General features: G+C 41.2%; 1 protein-coding gene across 1 annotated transcript in view; it reads right to left on the reverse strand.

Annotated features, from left to right (window-relative positions):
- The window catches only part of LOC112103660 (mitochondrial intermediate peptidase-like), a 121,526-nt gene extending 99,776 nt beyond the window's left edge, over nucleotides 1–21,750 (reverse strand). Inside the window, exons 1-6 of the mRNA XM_029911992.1 lie at nucleotides 21,505–21,750; nucleotides 17,519–17,692; nucleotides 10,556–10,644; nucleotides 6,197–6,283; nucleotides 4,962–5,025; nucleotides 1,145–1,327 (exon numbers count right to left, since the gene is read on the reverse strand). Coding sequence (XP_029767852.1) covers nucleotides 1,145–1,327; nucleotides 4,962–5,025; nucleotides 6,197–6,283; nucleotides 10,556–10,644; nucleotides 17,519–17,692; nucleotides 21,505–21,666 — 759 coding nt within the window. The 5' untranslated portion in view covers nucleotides 21,667–21,750. The remainder of the gene's footprint in view (nucleotides 1–1,144; nucleotides 1,328–4,961; nucleotides 5,026–6,196; nucleotides 6,284–10,555; nucleotides 10,645–17,518; nucleotides 17,693–21,504) is intronic.
- Nucleotides 21,751–25,699: the final 3,949 nt, after the last annotated feature.

Raw genomic sequence — 25,699 nt, forward strand, 5'->3', positions numbered from 1 at the left:
AAATGGTCTCATAATAGCATAATTCACAAAAGAAACAGTTCAATTCCTCTCAAACCAATGAAAGGCCAGGTATCACAGCCACAATGCTTTCAGATTAAGCAACCCTTTATATAAAGTCTATCAAAAAAGAACAACAATGATATTCTCCTGTTACCCATTAGAAAAAGGGATAAGGACAGCCTGCCTGCTTTCCCTCTTAATAGTTGTGTTCTTCTTACAACCCTTGACAAGCTCATCCAATAACATCAGGTGTATGTACCAACTGGTGGAACACAAAACAATATTTCACCACATGTAGATTTTATTTATGGAGGAGGACACTATTTAAACAAGCCCTGTTCCACCCTACCATATTATCCTCCGCATTTTTAAGTGTCTGATGCAAAATTAGTATGAGAAAAAGCAAAAAATAACCCTAAACTTCAATTTGGATGGCAACATTGCTGAATAACAACTAAATGAAATCATCATTATTAAAATACTTGGGTGTGAATTTTTCTCATTAAACTGACAAGTTACATACTGAATTCTACACCTGTACTAGAAAAATACAAAAAGAACTTGAAGAATAGAACTTATTTGTATCCAAAAAGGATAAAATTAACATGTTTAAAAACCATTTTCTGCCTTTTGAGCAATTACTTAACTACAAAAACTGAAGATTCTAAAGTGTTGTGACAGTTTCTTTCCTGAAACTCAGGTTTGGACCCACACCCAGAAAAATGGAAGCCATTCCAGGCAGGTTTTAAAGTGGAAATTTAAATTTGGAAATTGCCTTCCAATTTATAAGCAACCTGAATGGCCATCTTATAAAGATGCTATCAGGGAAATTCAGTAAAGAATGGGTGTAAGATTTTGAGTGTTTAAAAATAGTCTTGGTAACGTGGGTTCAGCTATTCTCCTTAGTTTACCCTGAAGAATATTAACAGCTGTACGTGAAACAGTCTGAAAAGGTATTATTAATGCTTTTGCTCTAACTTAATTCTTTTGAGAAAAGCATCCACAGAGAGCACTAAAAATCTTAACCCTCAGTTCCTATTTTCTATTTGTAGCTGTTGGCATGCTTGTGTCATCTAGTGTCAAAATCACTGAGATGCACCTTTGTATTATAGGATGTGCTATAGAGAACTTAGACAATACATACCAGATCATCAGAACAGTCTGCATGCAGACCGGTGATTTGTATGTAATTGCCTTCAACTGCAAAGTTATAGCGAATGTGTTCTGGTAAAATCTGCTTGTCAATCTTGTTGGGCAGGTGAGCTCCAATAAGAAATTGATTACATAAATCCAATATTTTGACGTTGAGGTCCACTGCTCTTTTACGCTGTAATTAGGAAAAATAAAGCAAAAGATACACATTCACTTAAAATACAGTACAAGTAGCTCTCAGTTTTCCACAGTATTAAGATATGTTTGCACAACTAAATGAAATCATGATCTATTCCCAACAAATATTACTTACTTAGGATCAGGCCTATGACGTTAAAGAAATCCTAATTTAGGGCTGATCCTGTGCAACTGAAGTCAATGGGAGCCATACCACTGTCTTCAGTGAGAACGAAATCAGGCGGCGTACATATACGCATTCTACATGCTTGTCTTTCAGAAGAAAAAAAATTCTCTCTCACATTTCTGCCATGGTAACAATGCATGAAAAATCAAAACAAGTTCATAAAAAACAGAACTTGGGAATGTTTTACACTACTTTTGCTAAACAATTGGTAAATACTTCTAAAATGCTGGTATATTCCAATTATTTTGTAAATAAGTGAAGGGAAAGAGAGATTTTCAGTAATGGAGGAAATCAAGGAGACATCAGCTAGAGAAGCAGGTCCCACTGGTAGCTTGTGTGAAGCTAACTAATCACCACAATCAATGATTCTCCTATTATTATGTAGATTGTGGCACTGCCCAAAGACCACAACGTGCTAGGTGCTGTACAAACATATAGGAAGACAGCCCCTGCCCTGTTACAATCTAAGGCCTCGATCCTGCAAACACTTATTAATGCACTTAACTTTACTACTGAGAATAGTCCCATTGATGTCAATGGGACTGCTCACTTAGACACATGCTTAACTTTATGAATGTGTCTGTAGGATCTGTGTCTAAATAGACAAAACAGACAAAGCCTGGGGGAAGGAATATAGCATAGTGGTAAAGTGACCAGGCTGACCACAGAAACATGTCTTGGAACTCCCATATCCTCTTCTTCAAAAGCATATTTGTTTTATTTATGTTCCGAACGCTTAGGGTTTCTTGAGGGGGCAAATAAGTTGATGTGGGGAGAGGAAAGGATTGTTGGGAGTCTGACAGAGGGAAGAAAACTGAGGGGGGAAATAAGTAGAAGGGGGAAAGGACAGTTAGCAGGAGGAATGAAAAGGAGAAATAAGCACAATGTGCAGAAATGTGAGAGAGACTGGACCGTTGAAGAGTTGTAGTGATACAAAGGGGCAAAATGAAGTGTGACTAACAACCAGTGGCAACACAACAAGTGAGAAATAAAAGTCAGAGTCCAAGTTTCAGAGCTGAGTGAATGATGATGGCAGGAGGTTCTGAAAGATCATTCCGGTTGCTGCTGTATCCATGTGAATGGAGGAAAAGACTGATAAGCCCATTGTCCTGGGTGTCTTTCTAGGTCCAGGAGCAGAGAGGCTGGAAGGCCCTGAATTCCCCTTGCATTCCTGCCTGTAGCTGGTTCTGACTGCTTTAGGGAAGGAGCCCTGATAGTCCTGGCATTTTCAGAGCTTGCCCCATGCAAGCTGCTCGTAGTTGCTAACACTGTTCCCCATGTGGAGGATGAAGGGCAAGTTGCTGGGCCAGGTGGCCCAGGCAGATACCTCTGAGTTCACTGAAGGATCCAGAGAACTCAACGTTACTGACTTTATCCCCTTGTTTTCTGCTGTTACATCACATTATAGATACCTAGGCTACATTAAATATTTCCCCCTAGTATTACTTTTCCATTAGGTAAGTTCTGTAGCTGCCAAAGGGATGCTACATGATGTGAATAAGAGGGAAGATGTCCACAAGATGGTCTCTCTATCAAGATACAGACCACACTGGGAAAATATTTGAAAACCCATAGCCTGAAATTTATAATACAGCCTAATACAAAAGGGATCACAATAGTCACTACAACCTCTTATCTGCCCAGACCATAAGAAAATTAAATATATAACATGGTCTGGCCTAATTTATTCTAAATCCTGATGTGAACAACAGGGGACTTTTGGAAATACTATCCATAGTTTAAAGTAATGAACGAGTCAAGAGGTGATAAAAAGATTATTATCTGTAATTCTTGTTCTCAGAAGGCATGCAGATGTAATAGACTTCCTCCAACAGTCCGTTTCTTTGTCAAGTAGAAAAGCAAATTTATCCCAACTCTGTAGGGATCTATTATAAGTTACATCCTGTAACTGGCGTTCTCAGAAGGCACTTTTGTTAACTCCAAAATAAATGGATTATAAAAGATCCCCACTCCTGGAGAATAAAAAAAACCCAGGGATGTCTATGAAAAGCTCAACTATACAAGACGCAATAAGATATTACAAAAGACAACATTCAACATACATGTTTCAAAAGGGATGAAAAAATGCCACTGCCACAACAGCAATAAACGTTTATAGTTCCTTCTGAACAGATAAATATACTATATATGAAAAAATCCAAAGAGAAACCAACCTCTAGAGACATTCTGAAGAAAACATTCATGATACCTAGGAGGACAGGAGAGCTGAGGTATTCTCAATCTTAAACTCTTTAACACAAAGAGATTCAAACCTAAATTTGTGCCAGGAAGCTGAATCCAAGCAATAATGCTCTGTAGACATGCAGAGAAAGCAGCATGTGGCATTCCAGCAAATCTTAGGAAGAGATCAGAAATTCACTATGGATGGCAACATACCTCTAACCAAGTGCACCTTAATATGAACTCAAAATCGCAGGACTTGCAAGGAACAGTAACTATGGTCAGACAATCACATAAAAAATAGCTAAGAGCCTATCACAAGTGGGGATTAAATTTTTTTAAATGCCAATTTTGTTTTTCTGCATGTCAGTTAATATTTCTGTATCACAGTAGCCATATTTTAAATGTTTGCATGCCTTCCTGTTGTACTTTTCCACCTCACTGCAGATTTAAGAGGTGTTAATCTCAGTACACAGTAACTGTAAGAAAATTATTCTGGAAGGGCATTCCAGTTTGCAAGCTGCTACCAAAACAATGCATTTCGGTGTTTTCGCTGCAAGTCGGCCACCTGAATTTAGTAAAAAAGAGTCTTTGTGTGAACCTTGACTGCTAGAAACTCAAAAATTATAGGAGATTTCCTCATGCAGAGATATGTCATGAGTACCAGGAACATTTATGGACACCCAGCCCAACATCTCCAACATATTACTAGCTCAGATCTGCTAGCTCTGGCAAATCCATCTTGGACTCTTGCAGGGGAGAGAGACACATTGACACACAACTTAGAGGCTCTAGAGTCACTAAAAAGCTTAGGTTGTGGCACAGACATGTGGTTTGATTCCTTCTGAAGTGCTGTATTTGAGTAGCCGGTTATCCAGATAACGGGATGCATGTTTCTCCCACCCTGTGTAGCTACATTGTTGAAACAACTAGCCATTTCACAAAAATTGTACTGTGCAGATACGAACCCAAATGGAGTCCAGAGGCCCCGCTTGTAACTGCCTGGAGTACAGGACTGAGTTACAAGGCAGTCTGGAGAGTGAAGGCTGAACTAGACTCTGGGAAGTTGTATAGGACACTACAAATCCAGCCACCTGATAGTTAATGACAAATAGGTTTTTGAGAAGGCTGAGCTCCACTGACTTCCAGAGCCTTCAGGGGCACAACTCAGCACAGAATTCCATTACATATGCCCTGCATTTTGCTATCTGCTTTTAAAAGTCAGGCAAACATCTATTCACATATCACAGACAAAAAAAATTACCTTTTCTTCATCCAAATGAATACCACTGATCTCGAAATCGAACATAAAAAGTTCCGCCACTTGCCTAAAAATACAGTAAAACCCTGTTAAAGACTACCTCATTTCACAGCAGTCGGATTTTAGTGTGCTGCATTTTACTGACTATATTTTGATTTAAGATAGAAAATAATTACTTATTATATAATCTTTTATAACTATTTTTTTCTGTGCACATACACTTTCAGTAGGTTTATTCCTTTGTTTATTCAGTGAAACTGGATGTTTTTCCTTGTAGACATTTTGGTGATTTGCACTGAAAAATGTCTTTTAACAAGCGTATTACATTAATTTGTGTAAACTATAAAACATCAATTTAATTCAACTTATTTCATTTATTTTGACTGATGAGAGAAAAAGCCCTTAAGCCTAGAACATTTGATTGTTTGGGGGAGGAAAAGTAGGATAGTTATCCTTACTGCGTGAGAGAAGAATAATCTGTCAGGCAGAAATGAATAAGCAGCAGTAAAAATGGTGCTTTATAACAACAATAAAGTGAATGTAAAAAATGCTGACATGTTAATTTGACCCTACAGACTGAAAGCATGTTACCATGCACAACTGTCATTAATAAAAATGCTTGATTTTATTGAAACCCCAATAATAAAAAAACAAACAGAAAGCTAACCACACATAGGCATATTTTTCCAGTGTGCTCCAGATACAATTTACATTTAAAAAATTAAGTTATGTCAGAGGCTTCTAGATGAATGGACATGCACTCATTTTAATTTGTACAACTCTAAATACATTCCACTCCCTATTTTCCTTCTTAAATTTATACTTTATTACTGTTTATATTGTTAGATGTATATCATAGCAGAATAATGCAGTTTGGTTGCGTTGATTTTGTTATGGGAAACTTAACTTTTGCATTTCCTCATTTTCTAAAGATTTAAACTGGGCAACCTTAACATAGCTTTTAGCTACATATACACACACACACATTATGTGTACTCCAACATAGCCTATTCATAATAATAACTGAACTTCCTGACTACTGCACAGTTAAATTCTCAGTGGTTAATAAAGTTGCATAAAAATGTAGTCTCAGATTTTCTGGCCCATTGTGTTTTGCAGTTCTTTTACAAAAGGGTGCTGAACTGTCCATCAATTTAACGACACAGAAATATTTCCAAGCATTTTGGGGAATAATTTATAGCGTATTAATTTCTAAAATGTTAAACATTAACAAGTACCTGGTTTCTGGATCTAGGGAATCCATAACCTCTTTATTAGCCAGCAACTGTTTCAAACTTTGGCACAGCTCGATATTTGTATTTAACCTAAAGAGATAAAGATGAAAGCAACCAAGTATCAGAAATAGTTACTGGCATTACTAGTTCAAAGGCAGAGCTTAATCTTTTCTGATATACACTATTAGAAATCAAGGGCGAAGTTTTCAAAATGTTTTCAAGTTGTAATTGTGCTCAGAAACTACTGTACAATACAAGGATACAAGTTATACATTCTAGCATTTATGACTATGCAGGTGGGTACTTATTTTCAACAGGCAAATAGTTTTGCATGACATACTGAGGCAAGTAGGACAAAGTCTAAGGATAGTGGCTTATTTTAAGCATTCAATAGACAGAGAGCATAATCTATGCAGCAGTTCTCAAACTGTGGATTGGGACCCCAAAGTGGGTTGCAACCCCATTTTAATGGGGTTGCCAGGGCTGGCTTAGACTTGCTAGGGTCCAGGGCCAAAGCCCAAGCCACACCACCCAGGGCTGAAGCCCAAGCCTCAGGGCTTTAGCCCTGGGCAGCGGGGCTCAGGTTATAGGCCTCCTGTCTGGGGCTGAAGCTCAAGTGGGCTCAGGCTCAGGCTTCAGTCCCCCCTCCTGGGGTTGTGTAGTAATTTTTGTTGTCAGAAGGGGGTCCCAATGCAATGAAGTTTGAGAACCCCTGATCTAAATTTTAGAATACAGGACTGGGAGTCAGAAGGCCTATGTCACTATGTGCAACTCATTAAACCAGTCTGTGCCTCAGTTTCTCCATCTATAAAATGGACCTAATACTTATCATACCTACCTCTTAGAAATGCTGCAAGGATTAATAACTTAATGTCGGTGAAGCCAAGTCGAGGTCCTGTGTGATGCTGGTAGACCAGGCGCCAACTCATGCCAAGACCATAAGGCCTCACTGAACACTGATAAATGTATAGCTGGAAACCAGACTGGCTTACCTGTGTGTTAGCATTATTAAAATAGCTATTAGAATTATAAGAATGTGTTTAGACTTTATGGAATGTTTGTAGGATGCTGCATGTATTAATCCTGCTTATATCTGTAACCCATGTTATAAGGTAATGTTTAAACGTGTGCTCTGTGACTATAAAAATGTTTGCTAAGACTGTAAACCCTCCCCCCACACACACACACAGTCAGGGGAGAAGCATTACCAAGTTGGAAATACTAGTTTATGACAAGAGATGTAATCTTCTCCCCAAGAAAAGACTGCCTTTAGGCATCAGACAAGCCATTGTGGACAAAAGACTTTGTTGATAGCTTCCCCCACGCCCCTGAAAAGGGTATGTGCACAATGCCATGTCCCATCACAGCTTGAATGCTGGAGAAAGGGAATAAAAATTCCTGCTAAAGAGCAACTGGTATAATTATGCTGTCTGGACTCTGAGGAGCAAAGATTCCTAAACATAAGCAAGAGATCCCCAAGCTGTTTGGCTCTGGCTAGCCCTAAAAGACATAAAAGCTTACTTATTATAGAAGCTTCTATTACCTTTTGAACTTAAGATTGTACCTCATTTGTATGTGTACCTGCTTTAACCTTGTAAATAACTCTATTTCTTTTTCCTAGTTAATAAACCTTTAGTTAGCTTGTTACACAATTGGTTAAAAGCGTTCTCTTTGGTTTGAGATCTGAGTACAACTGACATGGGGTAAGTCACAGGTCCTCTGGCACTGGGAGTATTCTGCATATTGTTGTGATTTTTGGTATAAGGGACCATCTGTCAGAGAGGCAGGTTTGCCTGGGTGGCAAGATAGATCGGAGTACTCAAGGGGACTGTCTGTGGCTCCCTATTAAGGCTGTTATAGTGCCTGTGCAGTTCACACTTGTTACTTGGTTGATGAAATCTAAGTATAAAACACACGACCAGTTTGAGATTCATGCCCTGTTTCTTGACAGTCTGCCCTGAAGTTGGCACTCACAATTGTGAGCCACTTCAGACAGCATGACACCTTGTGTGAAAGGAACTATATAAATGCAAAGACTTATTACTGTTACTAAACAGAAGCTAGTTATCCAGGGATGCTATTTGCCATAGAAAGAAACATACAACGTAAATACGATAGCTGCCTCCAAACTTTCATACTAGTTAAGAAGTTTCTGAGATTCAGGTTAATTTGTGCTTTCCTCTTCTCTAAAAGTTTACTTCAATCCAAACTGACATTTAAAAACAGACAGTCCGCATCAAGGTCAGCCTTACTGAGCAACCCCCCTCTTTAGGTCCTGAAAAATCCACTTGCAGGTGGGAAGATTTCCCAAACAAGTGCACAGGCTCAAGCCATCAGTTTCTATTGAATTTAATCTTACAATGATTATTTTTCTAGCCTTGACGGTGTGAAGCCTATCAAGTATACACACTGATGCAGTGTTATCCTCCTTAGACTACAGAAAGCTCCACTGCCTCTGCCGGCCATAGCTTTGTTAGACACTAGCAGAGAAAACTTATGACGACTCTGGTCAGTTTTTCTACTGCTATTTGGAACCCTGTAAGCAACAGTGGAGCTCTTAAGAATCATGTCAATTTCATACTGCTACTTGGTAAAGCATTCACATAGGAGGACCAACCCAAAAAAATGGAGGCTGGGCTTGAAACAGGGAGCCCACAAATAGGAACACATCCCAGGGATACCACTCCTACAGAAACCTCAACACCCACCCCCTTCCTAGCATCCAGGAACAGCAGGGGACTGGACTTAATTCACCCAACCCCCCCCACCCAGAGCTAATTTACTCACCAAAAAATGCAATTTGGGGTCAACCAAAACTATTCACAAATTTGTGGTGAGTCTGCCAAATGGTTTTAAGCTAACAAAATAATCTAAACGTTTTAGTAATGTCAAAATAAAAAACTTTTCATTTCAACCTCAAAGTTTTTGTTTCAATTTTCAGGCAGGCATTTTTGACAAAAGAAAAGGAAAGGAGGGGAAATGGCTATAGGAGGTGGTGGAGCTGGTACCTGTCATGTAAGCTTTAGCCCAGTGGTTAGGACACTCACCTGGAATGTGGGAGGTCCAAATACAACATCTGCTTTGATGACTATTTATGAAAAGTGGAACAGCTTCAACAGCTCATAGCGATAGGGCACACTGCTGCAATGGGGGAAACCTACGTTCAAAGTCCTTCTCTTCACATCAGGCAGAGGGAGGAATTGAACCTGGGTCTCCCACTAGGCTAAAGTTCATGAGAGAGAGGTACCACCATCTCTTCCTCCTCCTCCCCTCACTGCTGTTTTGTGAATCTAGTCCTCCTTTCCTTTGCTTTAGTCAAAATGCCTGAAGATCTAAACTAAATTTTTCAGGCCAAACTGAAATGTTTCATTTTGACTTTAATTTTCTCAACTTTTTGATTCGCCAGAAATTTTCAAAAAATGTTTTTTGTTCAACCTGAAACAAAATTATTTTCCTTAACTGCCAGTGATCCGAAACATCCATTATTCACTCAGCTTGACTAGACTTCTTACCAAGATACTGCCTGTACAAGTTGCTGGTGGAAATGACTCTCCTTCATCTTTTATAACTATTCTGGCAAGTAGGGAGTAATATGGCTAGTTTGGAAGCTCTCTGTAAAATGTAGACAAGGTTGCCAGGGCTTAAAAAATTTTTACCACTCTGATATCAAATTATATATACCCATCTGCCTTCATCATAACGCAAGCAACTCTTTAAACTGATTCCCACTATACTCAAAATCTGATTCAAATACTAATCTAAGAACATATATTTTATCAAATGAGATTTTTTTTTTAAGAAGTGATGTTTCAGCCAGAATGGACTTTCTCAAGGTTAGTAAATTAGACAGCACAGCACTTCAATGTTGATATCTGACTGGATACAGCTTCAAATTGTGAGTCTATATTCTGAACCTCAATGGAAGATTTTCTTCCCTTTTTTCACATTCCCTCTTACACAATCAGAATCCAAGTGGTCAGTATGGCAGACAAAGAGGTGTTGTGTGCCTTTAGATTTGCCATCCCTAAATTATACAGACTTCAGAGCCAAAAAATTAACTGCCCGAAACTTCAGAAAATTTAGTTCCAAGGCTTTGATGAGGTCCAGTGGCACAGACCTTCACAGTGAATTAGGCAATGAAATAGTGTTCCAGATGCAACCTGAAATTAAAACAGAATGACCTTACACCAGACACTGTAAGGATGAATCTTTAAATAACATTTTAAAAGAAGTTGCTCTCTGTTTCACACATAAAAACCTCCAGATACATGACAACAATAAGAAAAAAGTTAACTGTTGGATAACGCAGAATCTTTCAGACATGAAAGCCAACATTACAGCAACATAATGAACAAAACATACTTTTCTACCATTGTACCAATGTTTCTGCAGGTTTCTTCAGCAGCCTCTCTGAATGCAAAGTCAGGATGGGCAATTTTCACAAAGTCAGCCTGATATAGTAGAAAAAAAAAAGAGAGGGGGTGGTGATGGGAAAAGACTGTCGATAATTTGAAACTTTACATGCAAGTTAGTTTTTAGAGAAGAGTTGGAATTTACATGGCACAGAATTGTAAACATGTTTAAACTTCTTAAATAAATAGTTTTAAAAAAAAGTTGGCAATTCCACTCAGCTTAACACATATGTATTTCCACTGTTACATGCAATCTCTTTTTACTGAGCACTTCCACATAAATTTGTCTTCTCAGAACCAGCATCTGTTAAGAATTTGTCAACAGTTATTAATTGCTATAGTATAAATTTCACTCCAAAGAAAATATTTTCACTTAGGGTTTTTTATTATTATTTTCAGATAGGTATGTACCTTAGAAAAAGGTTCTTTCCCTTGCAAGAGACACTCATAAAAAAACAGTGCCTTTGAATCTTACTGCTTAGAAAACTTTCTATTTCTTACTAAACTCAATTCCAGAAAAATAAACATGCATTTTTGTATTGTTTTTCAAAATTTAGTATAGACCATCTACTCCTAAGAAACATGTTTTAAGAAATATCTTAAATATTGCAGCTATAAATATTACACACTTGCCTGAAAAAGGGTTTTCTGTACTTAGTTTATAACTTTACGCTACAGTTTTAATCTTTCATCAAAATTTGATGAAAACCCATGAGAGACTACATCTTTCCAAAGGTCTCTCCACCATTTGTAGAGAAACAGACAAATGCCAGCATACTACTGGAAAAAGTGTCACATAAGATTAAAGGATCAACAGAAACTTTCAGTAAAATAGGGAATCCTGCCTTGAGCAAAGTGATAGATTTCCTCCATGCTCACTAAAGCCTCAATCCTGCAAACACCCGAATGTTTAACTTCACTCACATGAAAAGTCCCACCGAAATCAATGGCATAGCTCATATAAGTACATTTAAGCATGTGTGTCTTTGTAGGACCAGGGCTCAAAGGCCCAATGTTGCAAATTGTTATCCACACAAACAGTACTTCTACAGCCAACGGGACTACCACATAAATAAGAACTACACACTAGGATTTACAGGATTTGGCTTACACTTGTGAATTCCCTGCTGATCCATGCCCAGCTCAATGGTGACGTGAGGACACAAACCTAACAGTGCCAGCAATGATACGTTTTACTTCTCTTACCATGTATGATCTTGTGGCCTGCTTTTTGTTCCAATTATTTTTAAAATGGAAAAAATAAGCCTAAGAAGTTTCAATCTTTCAAATGTACTAACATTTTTCAGATACTGCAAGAGACACTTAACTTGGTTTTAGGCTAAGCTGTTTTCATATGATTATTCTAAATATTTACCATACTGCATTGCTTTTCATGGTAAATGTCATCACACTCAGATGACATATTAAATATTTTTATATACACAAGAATAGACTAGTTTGCATAAGGCAATAAACTGCAGACTGCTATACTTACAACTTTTGAAAAATTTATTTTATTCTGTTGAACGTTATATTTGGATTTATTTAAAATATATGAAACTCCTTTCAAACGAAAAACTGAAACTGAATGTGGTTTACTGTGTAATACAGCATACATTTATAATCGTTCTGAAAACACATCATTTTTACTTTAAGTGTTTGGAGTCATTTTATGGGTCGAATTTTCCAAAGGCACTCCAACTTCATCTCCTAATTTGCTCGCCTAAAATATGCATCTATATTTTGTGCACTTTTTTCTAGGGCTGTCAAGCGATTAAAAAAATTAATCGTGATTAATCGCGCTCTTAAACAATAAAAGATTACCATTTATATAAATATTTTGGATGTTTTTCACATTTTCAAATATATTGATTTCAATTACAACACACAATACAAAGTGTACAGTGCTCACTTTATATTTGTTTTTATTATAAATATTTGCACTGTAAAAATAAAATAGTATTTTTCAATTCACTTAATACAAATACTATAGGGCAATCTCTTTATCATGAAAGTTGAACTTACAAATGTAGAATTACGTACAAAAATAACTGCATTCAAAAATAAAACAATGTAAAACTTTAGAGACTGCAAGTCCATTCAGTCCTACTTCTTGTTCAGCCAACTGCTCAGACAAACAAGTTTGCTTACAGTTGCAGGAGAAAATGCTGCCTGCTTCTTGATTACAGTGTCACCTGAAACTGAGCACAGGCATTTACATGCCACTCTAGCAGCCGGTGTTGCAAGGTATTTACGTGCCAGATGCGTTCAAAAAAGAACTAGATAAATTCATGGAGGATAGGTCCACCAATGGCTATTAGCCAGGTTGGGCAGGGATGGTGTCCGTAGCCTCTGTTTGCCAGAAGCTGGGAATGGGCGACAGGGGATAGATCATTTGATGATTACCTGTCCTGTTCATTCCCTATGGGGCACCTGGGATTGGCCACTGTCGAAAGACAGGATACCGGGCTAGATGGACCTTTGGTCTGACTCAGTATGGACATTCTTATGTTAAAGAGTCATATGTCCCTTCATGCTTCAACCACCATTCCAGAGGATATGCGTCCATGCTGATGATGATTTCTGCTCGATTATGATCCAACTCAGTGTAGACCAATGCATGTTCATTTTCACCATCTGAGTCAGATGCCACCAGCAGAAGGTTGATTTTCTTTTTTGGTGGTTTGGGTTCTGTAGTTTCCGTATCAGAGTGTTGCTCTTTTAAGACTTCTGAAAGCATGCTCCACATCCCATCCCTCTCAGATTTTGGAAGGCACTTCAGATTCTTAAATCTTGGGCCAAGTGCTGTAGCTATCTTTAGAAATCTCACATTGGTAGCTTCTTTGCGTTTTGTCAAATCGGCAGTAAAAATGTTCTTAAAATGAACATGTGCTGGTTCATCATCCAAGACTGCTATAACATGAAATATATGGCAGAATGTCAGTAAAACACAGAGCAGGAGACATACAATTCTCCCCCAAGGTATACAGTCACAAATTTAATTAACACATTATTTTTTTAACGAGCATCATCAGCACGGAAGGATGTCCTCTGGAATGGTGGCCAAAGCATGAAGGGGCATACAAATGTTTAGCATATCTGGCACGTAAATACCTTTCAATGCCAGCTACAAAAGTGCCATGTGAACATCTGTTCTCACTGTCAGGTGACACTGTAAATAAGAAGCGGGCAGCATTATCTCCCGTAACCGTAAACAAACTTGTTTGTCTGAGCAATTGGCTGAACAAGTAGGACTGAGTGGACTTGTAGGCTCTAAAGTCTTACATTGTTTTGTTTTTAAGTGCCGTTATGTAACCAAAAAAATAAAAATAAAAAATCTACATTTGTAAGTTACACTTTCATGATAGAGATTGCCCTCCAGTACTTGTATGAGGTGAACTGAAAAATATTATTTCTTCTATCATTTTTACAGTGCAAATATTTGTAATAAAAATAATATAAAGCGAGCACTGTACACTTTGTATTCTGTGTTGTAATTGAAATCCATATATTTGAAAATGTAGAAAGACATCCAATATATTTAATAAATTTCAAATGGTACTCTATTGTCTAACACTGGAATTTAAACTGTGATTAATCGCGATTAATTTTTTTGAGTTACTCGCATGAGTTAACTGTGATTAATTGACAGCCCTACTGTGATTAATTGACAGCCCTACTTTTTTACCTATGTACAATTTCCCCCATTTTGGTGATAACAGTATTGTGTGCACCAGTCAAGCAGCTAAGCAACTAACTATTCAACTTCCATTGGAGGCATCTTCTGAACATGTGGATCTACTTCCAGGATGGCTCGGGAAAGTATCAGAATACAGGTAATTTAATACACGCTCTTTTTATTCAGTATAACTACCTCTTGTTACTAATATTCATAATCTAGAGATACTACTGAGGCCTCAACTATATATATATGTGTGTGTGTGTATATATATATATACACACACACACACACACACACACACCTCTACCCCGATATAACGCGACCCGATATAACATGAATTCGGATATAACGCGGTAAAGCAGTGCTCCGGGGGGGGCGAGGCTGCGCACTCCAGTGGATCAAAGCAAGTTCGATATAACACGGTTTCGCCTATAACGCAGTAAGATTTTTTGGCTCCCGAGGACAGCGTTATATCGGGGTAGAGGTGTATATATAGGTATATCTCCATATCTCATAGCACTGGAAGGGACCCCGAAAGGTCATTGAGTCCAGCCCCCTGTCTTCACTAGCAGGACCAAGTACTGATTTTGCCCCAGATCCCTAAGTGGCCTCCTCAAGGACTGAACTCACAACACTGGGTTTAAGCAGGCCAATGCTCAAACCACTGAGCTATCCCTCTCCCAAACTGTGTCTGAATGTACAAATAGCAGCAAAGGCCAGGTGCATTTTTCTCCCCATCTATACTTGACAAGAAGTTTCCTCTCAAACTCAGACCTCACCATAATTATCCATGCCTTTTTCACCTCCAGACTGGGTCACTACATTGCGCTCTGCTTGGAGCAATATTTCACGCCCACTTGGAAATTACATGAAGTGCAGAATATAGCTATCTACTTGGTAAGTTGTATATCCCACATACAATGTATTACACCTGTGCACATAGACTGCACTGAGTTCCAGTTTACTTCGAGGTGTAATTCAAACTACTGGTTTTGCTATATCAAGCCCTTTATGGCTTGTATGCCATTTATCTGAGACACCACCTTTCTACTTGTTAACATCTGGGATAGGACAATGTATTCTCTTGTTGAGGGCTCTCAACTCTACAATAATCTTCCCCCTTTCACCTGATAAATTTGTTGACCTTAAGGGTTGTTTGTGTTTAAAAGCAGGCATTTCCTAATGGGGTGGGTGGACTGGAGAGGGCCTTAGAGACAGATTCTGCTTCCATGGATGTCATTGTTAAAACACTTCTTGGTTTTAGTGTGAGAAAACATCAGTCCCTAGATTCTGTAGGACCTCAGGAGGGATTGAAGGAGTCTCTTATTGGTATGATTGATATAAATCAAAATTAACATAATCACTGGGATACAATATATATTTTTAGATTTTGTTTATGCCCCTAAGATCATACAGTATAACCTGAAAAAATACCACTAATGCAGCAATAAATCATGTGCTACCATAAAAGGCTCAAATACTAATGAAGTAAACATTTATTATATGTATTAATAACCTTCCACAAAGTTTCTTTGCAGGAGACTTTACAGTCAGTAAATTCAACTCATAAGACCACTTATTAAAAAAAATTACTACCATAAGAAAAGTAAAATTAAACCTCATAAAACCAATATATGCTTCAATTACAGGGAATTGTCATGATCATAACTTCAGCATGAACAACCCACTTTGAAAGTATGGTGATTTTTACACATCAGTAAGTTTACGTATTGAATCACAACATGGTGAATTAAAAAGAGCTTCAGATCCTCAACTCTCCATGTTTTATTAGGTTTAAAACAGATCATTAATATTATTTGAACTTGGATTTTGTGTTAAACAATACATTGCTTGTAGCCATAACAAGTGAGGATGCAATCTTATAAGATCTCATGACATAAGCAGTGTCAGGCTTAATAAGTAATAGGATGGCAGACCTCTAACAAAAACCCAGGCATCTACAGGAAGCGGTGTTAATGTTACAATATCTAGCAATCTTCCCTCTAAGCCAGAACTGAACCTTTCCAGCATCATGTTACTAGATAAGTTCATGGAAGATAGGCCCATCAATGGCTATTAGTCAAGATGGGCAGGGATGGTGTCCCTAGCCTCTGTTTGCCAGAAGCTGGGAATGGGTGACAGGGGATGGATCACCTGATGATTATCTGTTCCATTCATTGCCTCTGGGGCACCTGGCATTGGCCATAGTCAGAAGACAGGATACTGGGCTAGATGGACCTTTGGTCTGACCCAGTATGGCTGTTCTTATGTTCTTACTGCAGGTGCTGTTCTTTGTATGAAATATAAAACAGAGATCCCGACTGTTTCCGGAATTAACGATCCCATGAATCTTTTCACAAGAGTGACAGCTATCTACACATAATAAATGTGATTACATTATTTTGTTAAGGGGATGACACTATCTAAATTGATTTAGTTGGATAAAGTTAGGTCTACACTACAGAGTTAGGTCAGCTTAACTACGCTGCTCAAGACTGTGAAAAATTTCACCCCCTGTGCAATGTAGTTAAGCTGACCTAAGCTCTGATGTAGACACCATTAGGCTGACAGAAGAATTTGTCCATTGACCTAGCTACCTCCTCTTGGAGAGGTGGATTTATTACTTATTTATTGTGCCACTGTAGCATAAATACTACTAGAGTGATGGAAGGGATTCTTCCATCGCTCTAATGGTATTTACGCTACAGTGGCACAGCTTTAGCGTTTCTTGTGTAGGCATACCCTAAGAGATTCATCATTTCCTGGCTATAAACTGAGTGTTGTTGACACAATGAAAAGGCCATCTATGCTATAGCCTAGAGTTGTCTTTATATTTCAGAGTGGTCTGATTCCCAGATGTACACACTTCGTAACTGTAAGTCTTGCAAAAGGCAAGAATGTTAATAAAATACTGATCTGATTTTACTGTTATTTTTCTTGTCATTGATATATTATTTTTAAATCTCACTTAAAGTTCACTGTACAGTTACAAATCACATCAGATATAACTTCTGAAACTACCTATAATTTAATGAAAGACTTTGTAACTGATTACGATTTTCCACTAAGGAGGGTCTTTTTAATTTTCTATCCTGATATAGGAAGTCGCAATGCTGATACAGTATCTTTTATAGCAGAAGAGTTTACAAAACAAAAGTCTGAGCTAAGCTAGAAAGATCCAAATAAAAAGTAAATTTACATGAGCATATCAAACTTAACAATAAATCTTACCAAGTCTGCTACTCTGCACAATGCATCTGAAAGCTGATCAAAGATCATTACTATCTGTGGCCCAGGAGGTGTAGTACATGCTTTCTGGACTAGCTGTTCTGTTTCTTGTAATGCTTTTTCTTGTGCTTCTTGAAATCCTTCTGGAGAACTCAATTCTGGAACACCAAATAGACCCTAAAATACCAAGTACAGATTCAACATACAGTGCAAATACGCTGGAATAAATAAACTCTCTCATTTTTAATCTCTCAGTTTCAGATATACACCAAACTGACAAAAATCAGAATAAAACATTTTGTTTATTTACAATATAATTCTGTCTACTATAGAAACCCTTGCTAAAACTTGGACATTTCCATTAATCAGCAAACAAATTATTTTTGCGATAACTGTCAAGAAAGTTACTTTGTCCTGTAATGTTCAGAAATGGGTGTTTGATATAAAAGAATTTCAAATTACTTTTGTTTTTTAGGGATTTGGGTGCCACAGATTTTGGAAGAGCTACTTTTATGCTTTAAAGCAAACTGTTAGTGGCCTGGAAATATAGCACTCGTATCATGAGGTTTATGTTACAGACCTGAGATAAAATTTTCAAAACTGTCTAAGTGACTAAAGAGTCCTATTTTAGGCACTTAGGCCCAAATCCTCCTAGATACTAAAAACCCTTGCGGTTCTGGGCCTCAGGAGCCTAAGCTTCCTTGAAAGCACCTAATCATTCTGAAAATGGGATTTAGGCTCTTAGGTTACTTAGGCATTTTTGAAAATTTTACGTCTGATCTCAGCAGCTTCAACTGCCTGACTTGGAACTTCAGGGCAGGAACCCTTTAGCATTGGTACAGTGGGTAGAACATCGTGGGCACTACTGGAAACAAGTAAGTAATACAAAAATAACGAAAAACAATGTTACTAGTATCTGGTCTGCCAGTTTCTTAATTCCAGGTAGTTCTGAATTATATCTCATTCCTGGAAATCTACCACAGGACTTTCACTAAAAAAAAAAATAATGAATGACTCATCAAAAAGAAGAAAATCAACAGGCCTGGTGGCAACACTCCACAGATAAACATTTGCTTGTGGTAGTCAATATATCAGTTTAAAAAGAAAAAAAAAAACCTTGGACCCAAAAGAGTAAGACAGCAGACAAAACTACTTTGTTTCAACTCCACAATATCACAGTCATTTCAGAATAATCTTCACAAACCTTCAGTTTGAAATGTTCCTATCTGAATTATGATATGATCACAGAACAGTTTTAATTCAGAAAAACTGATTGCTTTTTCTTGCATTGAACTGCAATATAAATTAGGAAAAATAATTCTTACTGTGTAAGATCAGCGGCCACACCGCTTCCCACAGCTCCCATTGGCGGGAAATAGTGAATTGCGGCCACAAGGAGCTGCAGGCGGCCGTGCAAATGTAAACAAACTGTCTGGCGACCCGCCAGCGGATTACTGTGATGGGCTGCACACGGCCCGAGGGCCGCAGGTTGTCCACCACTGGTGTAGATCCTAAAGACTGTTCCAGTACACAAGACCAAAATTTTCATAACTGGGTTCATAAAAGTTATGTTCCTGAATCCATATTTAAGCATGTAAGTAGAAGCAGCCTGATTTTCAAAGGGTTGAGCACCTAATATGGATTTAGGACCCTCACTTTAGACCAGGGGCAGGCAAACTTTTTGGCCTGAGGGCCGCATCCGGTTTGGCCTCCCCAAACAGCCAGGCGTGGCCCAGGCCCGCCCCCATCTGACCCCTCCTGCTTCTCGCCCCCTGACAGCCCCCCCGGGACTCCTGCCCCACCAACCCCCCCTGTTCCCTGTCCCCTGACAGCCCCCGCACCTCCCGCCGCCCCATCAAACCCCCCCCTTCCTCGCTGCCCCCCGCACCGCTGCCCCCATTCAACACTCCTGTTCCCCACCCTCGCCCCGACCCCATCCACACCCCCGCCTCCTGACCACCACTTCGAACTCCCCTGCCCTCTATCCAACCCCACCTGCTCCCTGCCCCCTTACCGCACTGCCCCAGGAGCTCGCAGTCCCGCCGCCCAGAGCATTACGCCAGGGCAAGCGGAGGCTGCAGGGGAGGGGGAACAGCAGGGGAAGGGCAGGGGGCTAGCCTCCTGGGGCAGGAGCTCAGGAGCCGGGCAGGAGGGTCCCGCAGGCCGTAGTTTGCCCACCTCTGCTTTAGACATTCAGGTATGAACATTTTGGCCAGAGTGGATCCCCTCCTACCACCATTTCTTCCTCTCTTTGGAGGAGAGGATGTTTCAGACACACAGCTTAAAAAGAAATTAAATAACACTCAGGGACAAATTTTAAAACTGGCTGACTAAACTGTATGTGTAATCAGAGCTTTTGCACTTCAGTTAGGCACAAATTCTCTGTGTAGGAAGCAACTGAACAGGGTGGAAAGTAATTGAACAGGAAGAGCCCCGGAACAAAAGGTTTACCTGAGAATACAACAGGAGAATATTTCTTGCCTTGCTTCAATACAGAAATTATTGGTGACAAGGCACAGAATCATCTCAATAATTTTGCCAGCTGGGTCATAAATTGTTTTAGTGATTTCCAATAAATTTTTTTTTATTAATTTATTGGTGAAACTCACTCCCCTGCAGAACATCAGATCAAAATCTACACACCACTCACTCCCCACCACCTAAATCCTCAAAATAGAGATTACGTGTCACTACACAGGGATATTTCCTCAAAGCAAGCAGCTATCTTAGTTCTGGTCTACACTACAGACCTATATTGGTATAACTACATTGTTCAGCAGTGTGAAAAATCCACACCCCGAGCAACACAGTTATACAACCTAAACCCGGCTATAGACAGCGCTATGTTGATAGGAGGCCTTCTCCCGCAGACATAGCTACCGGCTCTCGGGGAGGCGGATTAACTAAGGGTTGCCTACACTACCACTTAAATCAATGTAATTTACATTGCTCAGGGGTGTGAAAAAGCCACCCCTGAGCGACGCTTGTTACATCAACCTAAGCGCTGTCCACACTGGCGCTATCTCGGTGGGAGATGCTTTCCCGCTGACATAGCTTCCACCTCTTGTTGAGATGGAGTAATATGCCGATGGGAGAGTGCTCTCCCATCAGCATAGCTTGTCTTCACCAGACGCGGTACAGCTGCACTGATGTACTAGCACAATAGTGTAGACTAGCCCTAAGGAACAGCAGAGCTCTCTCTTGTGGTTGTCATAGGCTGTCTTCATTAAAGTGCTACAGTGGTGCAGCTGCATCACTACAACATTTTAAGTGCAGACTTGCCATTAAAAGAGAGTGAGTGTGAAGTGGTAAGTAATTGGTAAATTTAGCACTAGATGATACCTTTAAAATACAGTCCAGGACAAAGGTGTAGTACTTTAATGGCACGATCGCCCTTCAAGCTTCCCAGGGTGCAGGCTGTACTGCCTGCTCCCTGTCTGGGGAAGATCACAGGAGCAATCCTGGACCCTTGCTGGGGGAGATTCTGTGGGCCTTACCTACTGCAGAAAGTCAGATTTGATTATCATAATGGTCCCTTCTGGCCTTAAAAATCGATTAATCAAAAAGCCCTCCCCTAGGCTCCTGCACGAGGGACTGAGCGCACCCCACGGACACCCTCATCTGGAATAACAATGTGTGACCCCAAGGGTTGCAGCGCCCTGCCTGAGCTGAGATGTGGGGTCCACGGGAGCCCCCGCTCCCGCTGCGCTGCAGGGAGCCTCCCCCAAGCGAAATAGATCCGGATCCTGGCGCCAACGTGCCACGGACGCAGATCTGGGCATACTGGGCACCCCCAGGTCCCAGCAGGGGCTTGGGGAGAGGCGCCATCCCAGGGAGCCGGGGGCCGCTGTGCGCGCAGCTGCGCACCCAAGAGGCGACCGATCGCAGCGCGCCTCACAGCCTCCGCCGGGCTCTGGATGGGGGCAGGACGCGGGCCCCCGGCCACCTCCGAGAGGGGGCGGGCCTAAGCCCGGCCCCCGCCCGCTCACCGTGCTCTGGCCCGTCAGCCGGCTGCGCTGCTGCTTGGCATCGAAGGCGGCTCCCACCGGGGACCAGCTGGTGCTGACCCGCCTCCTGCCGCCGCCCCCTGCCCAGCCCCGCACCGCGAGGCGCAGGGCTGCCGGCAGCGCCCGCCTGCACCCGGACAGCATGGCGGGAGGAGCAGGAGCCCGGGCCGGGCTCGCGCCGTCAGCGCCGGGAGTCACCTCCCAGTTCCGGCCACTGCTGAGGGCCGCGACCCCGGCACGTCCCTCCCTGCGCTAGGAGGAGCCGGCGGGGCGGGGCGGGGCGTGAGCGGCGGCAAGGCGCGCAGTGAGGGCTCGGAGGTATAGCCGGGGCCTTGGCGGGTCCCGCTCCTGGGAACAGCATGTCGCTGTGTGTTTTAGTGATTCCTTTGGCCTCCCCTGCTCACCGCCTCTATGAAAAATAAGCCAGCCTCTGCCCTGGGGCTGACACACGAATTCCCCGGCAGCCTTTGCCTAAGGCTCTGACTGCCCAGCTGAGCCCTGGTCTACACCTGAAACTTAGATCGACCTTGCTCAGGGGGTTGAAAAATGTTACCCCTTGGGGCTTGTCTACCCTACCATGTGGGGTCAATCTAAGGGTATGTCTACACCCAGCCGCTAGTTCGGCGGCTGGGAATCGAAGTTCTGGGTTCGACTTATCGCGTCTTGTCTGGACGCGATAAGTCGAACCAGGAAGTGATCGCCGTCGACTGCGGTACTCCAGCTATACGAGAGGAGTACTGCGGCGTCGACGGGAGAGCCTGCCTGCCGTGTGTGGACCGAGGTAAGTTCGAACTAAGGTACTTCGACTTCAGCTACGTTATTCACGTAGCTGAAGTTGCGTACCTTAGTTCGAATTGGGGGGTAAGTGTAGACCAGGCCTAAGATACGCAACTTCAGCTACGTGAATAGCGTAGCTGAAGTCGATGTACTTAGATCTACTTACTGCGGTAAGTCGACAGCTGACGCTCTCCCGTCGACTCCACTTGCGCTTCTCGTTATGGTGGAGTACCGGAGTTGACGGGAGAGCATTCAGTGGTTGATTTATCACATCTAATCGACCCCCACCGGATTGATCGCCTCCTGCCGATTTGGTGGGTCGGTGTGTAACAAGGGCGAGGCAAGTGAGGCACTTACCTCGGGCGCGCAATGCGGAGGGGCATAGCTCTACCGCCCAAGCGGGACGGGGGGGAGGGGGAAGTTGTGATCGGCTGCGCTTTGGCGGCAGCTCTACCGCCGCCGCATCATTCTTTTTTTGACTGAGGGACCCGCGGCCAAATTAACGCAGAAGAATGAATGAAGTGGCGGTGGCAATTCGGTGGCAGGTCCTTCCCTCCGAGAGGGACTGCGGGACCCACCGCAGAATTGACGCCAAAGAGCCTGGAGGCGGCCCTTGCCTCGGGCGCAAAAATTCCTTGTTACGGCTCTGTGGTGGGTAGTGTAGACAAGCCCTTGGTATCATAGTCAGGTCAACCCCAGTGCGGAAGGATTCTTCTGTCAACTTAGCTACCGCCTCTCAGAGAAGCGAAGTGCAGCAACAGAAAGCCCCCTTGCGTTGATGTAGGAAGCATCTACACCACAGCGCTACAGTGGCATAGCTGAAGGGCCATAGGTGCACTCCTGTAGTGGCTGTAGTGTAGACATACCGAGTTACATGGGGTTTAATCTGGCTGAGCGTGTTTCTTCCTCAGGCCGCTTAGCTGAGCCACACAGGGAACAGTTGGGTTAAAATGTGCTTTGCAAACTGTCCTTGGCTGGCTGCCACTTTCCAGTCTTGAGAGCAGATTTCGAAGAACGGTTTCAGACTAGCATCATTCAGCCCATGCTGGCAGCAACCAAGAGACATTGGCTAGAATGGTCATTTAAATCTATTTTTAAGAAGCATTTCCTAGCGGGCTCTTTTCTGTGGCATAGACTTGGCTTCCAGCCAAACTCAGATACCGCTCAGTTACCCTTTACTTTAAATCCAAATCAGTCTTTGCTCCACATCCATTTTATGGTATCTTTTTCATTACAGTACAATATTGATATCAGAAATGTAGATGCAGGAAACTGCGTTTATAGACATTTTTCCTAAAGGAAAGAATTTCACTTTATCTAGTTTCTGGTGCTATTTTTCACCTCTTTTATTTTAGATGTATGTTCCACATTTGGGCCTTAACAATTTAAGAGAGCTGCTCTCTCATCATATTTTTATTTCCTTGATTCTGTAGCAATATTAGATGTTGGCTAAAAATTGGACCTTATTGTTTTTCATTGCATTTGTGCAAGAGTGCAAATGTATCATAATGCATGATGTATCCCCACCCCCACAGACCTGTTTTGTTTTCTTTTGGAGGTAGTATAATAAAGTTTACCAGAATCATAGAAATTAAAGATGGGCAGTTTAGAAAATAATACACTGATCAATCATTTGTCCAGTGTCTCTGTCTCAGAGTTGATGAAGAAGATTATGTTTCATTTTACTGGAGGATTCGTTCTGCACCTGTTAATTTTTAAGTACAGTAACTCTGTACTTTGTTTTTGCACCTGTTATTTAACATTTACCAGTGTGAATGAAACCTTTAACCCCTAGTGTTATATGTGTCCATGTCAGACTCTGACCTCCCTCCAGCTAATCATGGCCAAAGAACCATGTTTAAAAGCCATATGTAAACATTCAAACTCATTTGCAGCAAAACTGGTTTATGATAAATACCTACAAGAGATCTGCAGGGCTATGGCATTAGTTCCTGGAAATTCCTGAGAATGACTGCAGGACTGAGGTTCTGCCATGACACTGCACTCTTGACCCATTTTTAGGTTCAGGCTAGATATCATGAGTCAGCCTCAAATTAGAAGGGGCACAGAGAATATAAAACATCTCAAAATATGTAAAAAAAAGAAACACTGAACAAGGAATATTGTCTCCATGTTGCCAACTCTTGCAATTTTATTGCTAGTCTTGTGATATTTGGTGTTTTTCTAAAGCCCCTGTTTGGAATCAAGAGATTGCATGAGAAACTCTGCTTTCATTATTTTTTTAAATTAATTTTCTAGCCCTTTTGGTGGCAGAGAAGAGTGTGAAAATGTAAAGCAAGTTGCACCCTAAAAGGCCCAGAAACCGAAGGAAAAGAAAAAGAACCCCACATTTATTCTTTTTTTAAAATCTCATAATTTTTAAAACCAATTTCATGATTGTTGGAGTCTCATTTATGATCCTTGCTTGAACATTTGAGTTTGAAACAGATGAAACAGTAAAAATTAAAAACATGAAATGCCAGTGGGAAGCTAGAGGAACAAAAATTGTCTGATGTGGGGATATGGGGAAGAGAAAGTGATACCATAGTGAGAGGTGCTATATAAAAGCTTAAATAGAAGGCAGTTAGAGAGACATCCTTAAGGGAACCTACATGTGCAATTTCAAGTATGGCTAATACAATATTTTAAATACTTACTATAAGATTTTCCCCTAGGCTTTGAGTGAATCATGTGAAGAAGTTATTTTTGTTCTGCCTTCTTTTAAGGTGCATTTTTCCCTCTTGGCTTGTGCACCTTTCTGTATATCAGCAGCAAGTTAACTGTTCACCAAACGTATAAGTAGGGCCCTACCAAATTCATGATCCATTTTGGTCAATTTCACGGTCATAGGATTTTAAAAATTGCAAATTTCATGATTTCAGATATGTTAATCTGAAATTTCATGGTGTTCTAATTGTAGGGGTCCTGACCCAAAAAGGAGTTGTGGGGGGGTTGCGGTACTGCTACCCTTACTTCTGCGTTGCTGCTGATGGTGGCAGTGCCTTCAGATCTGGGCGGCCGGAGAACAATGGCTGCTGGCCAGGAGCCCAGCTCTGAAGACAGAGCCACCGCCAGCAGCAGCGCATATGTAAGGATGGCATGGTATGGTATTGCCACCCTTACTTCTGCACTGCTGCCTTCACAGCTGGCAGGTCGCCCTCTTCATAGCTGGATGCCCAGTCAAAAGCCACCGCTCTCTAGCCGCCCAGCTCTGAAGGCAGTGCAGAAGTAAGGATGGCAATACCACGACCCCTGAAATAACCTTGCTACCTCTCTGCAACTCCCTTTTGGGTCAGAATCCCCAATTTGAGAAACGGATTTCATGGTCCGTGTCGCGTTTTTCCATGGCTGTGCATTTGTTAGGGCCCTATGTATAAGCAGACAAGCACTGGGCCCAATC

The sequence above is a fragment of the Terrapene carolina genome, unplaced genomic scaffold (genome assembly GCF_002925995.2).
Source record: "Terrapene carolina triunguis isolate 2854851 unplaced genomic scaffold, T_m_triunguis-2.0 Scaffold141, whole genome shotgun sequence".
Classification (NCBI taxonomy): Eukaryota; Metazoa; Chordata; order Testudines; family Emydidae; genus Terrapene; species Terrapene triunguis.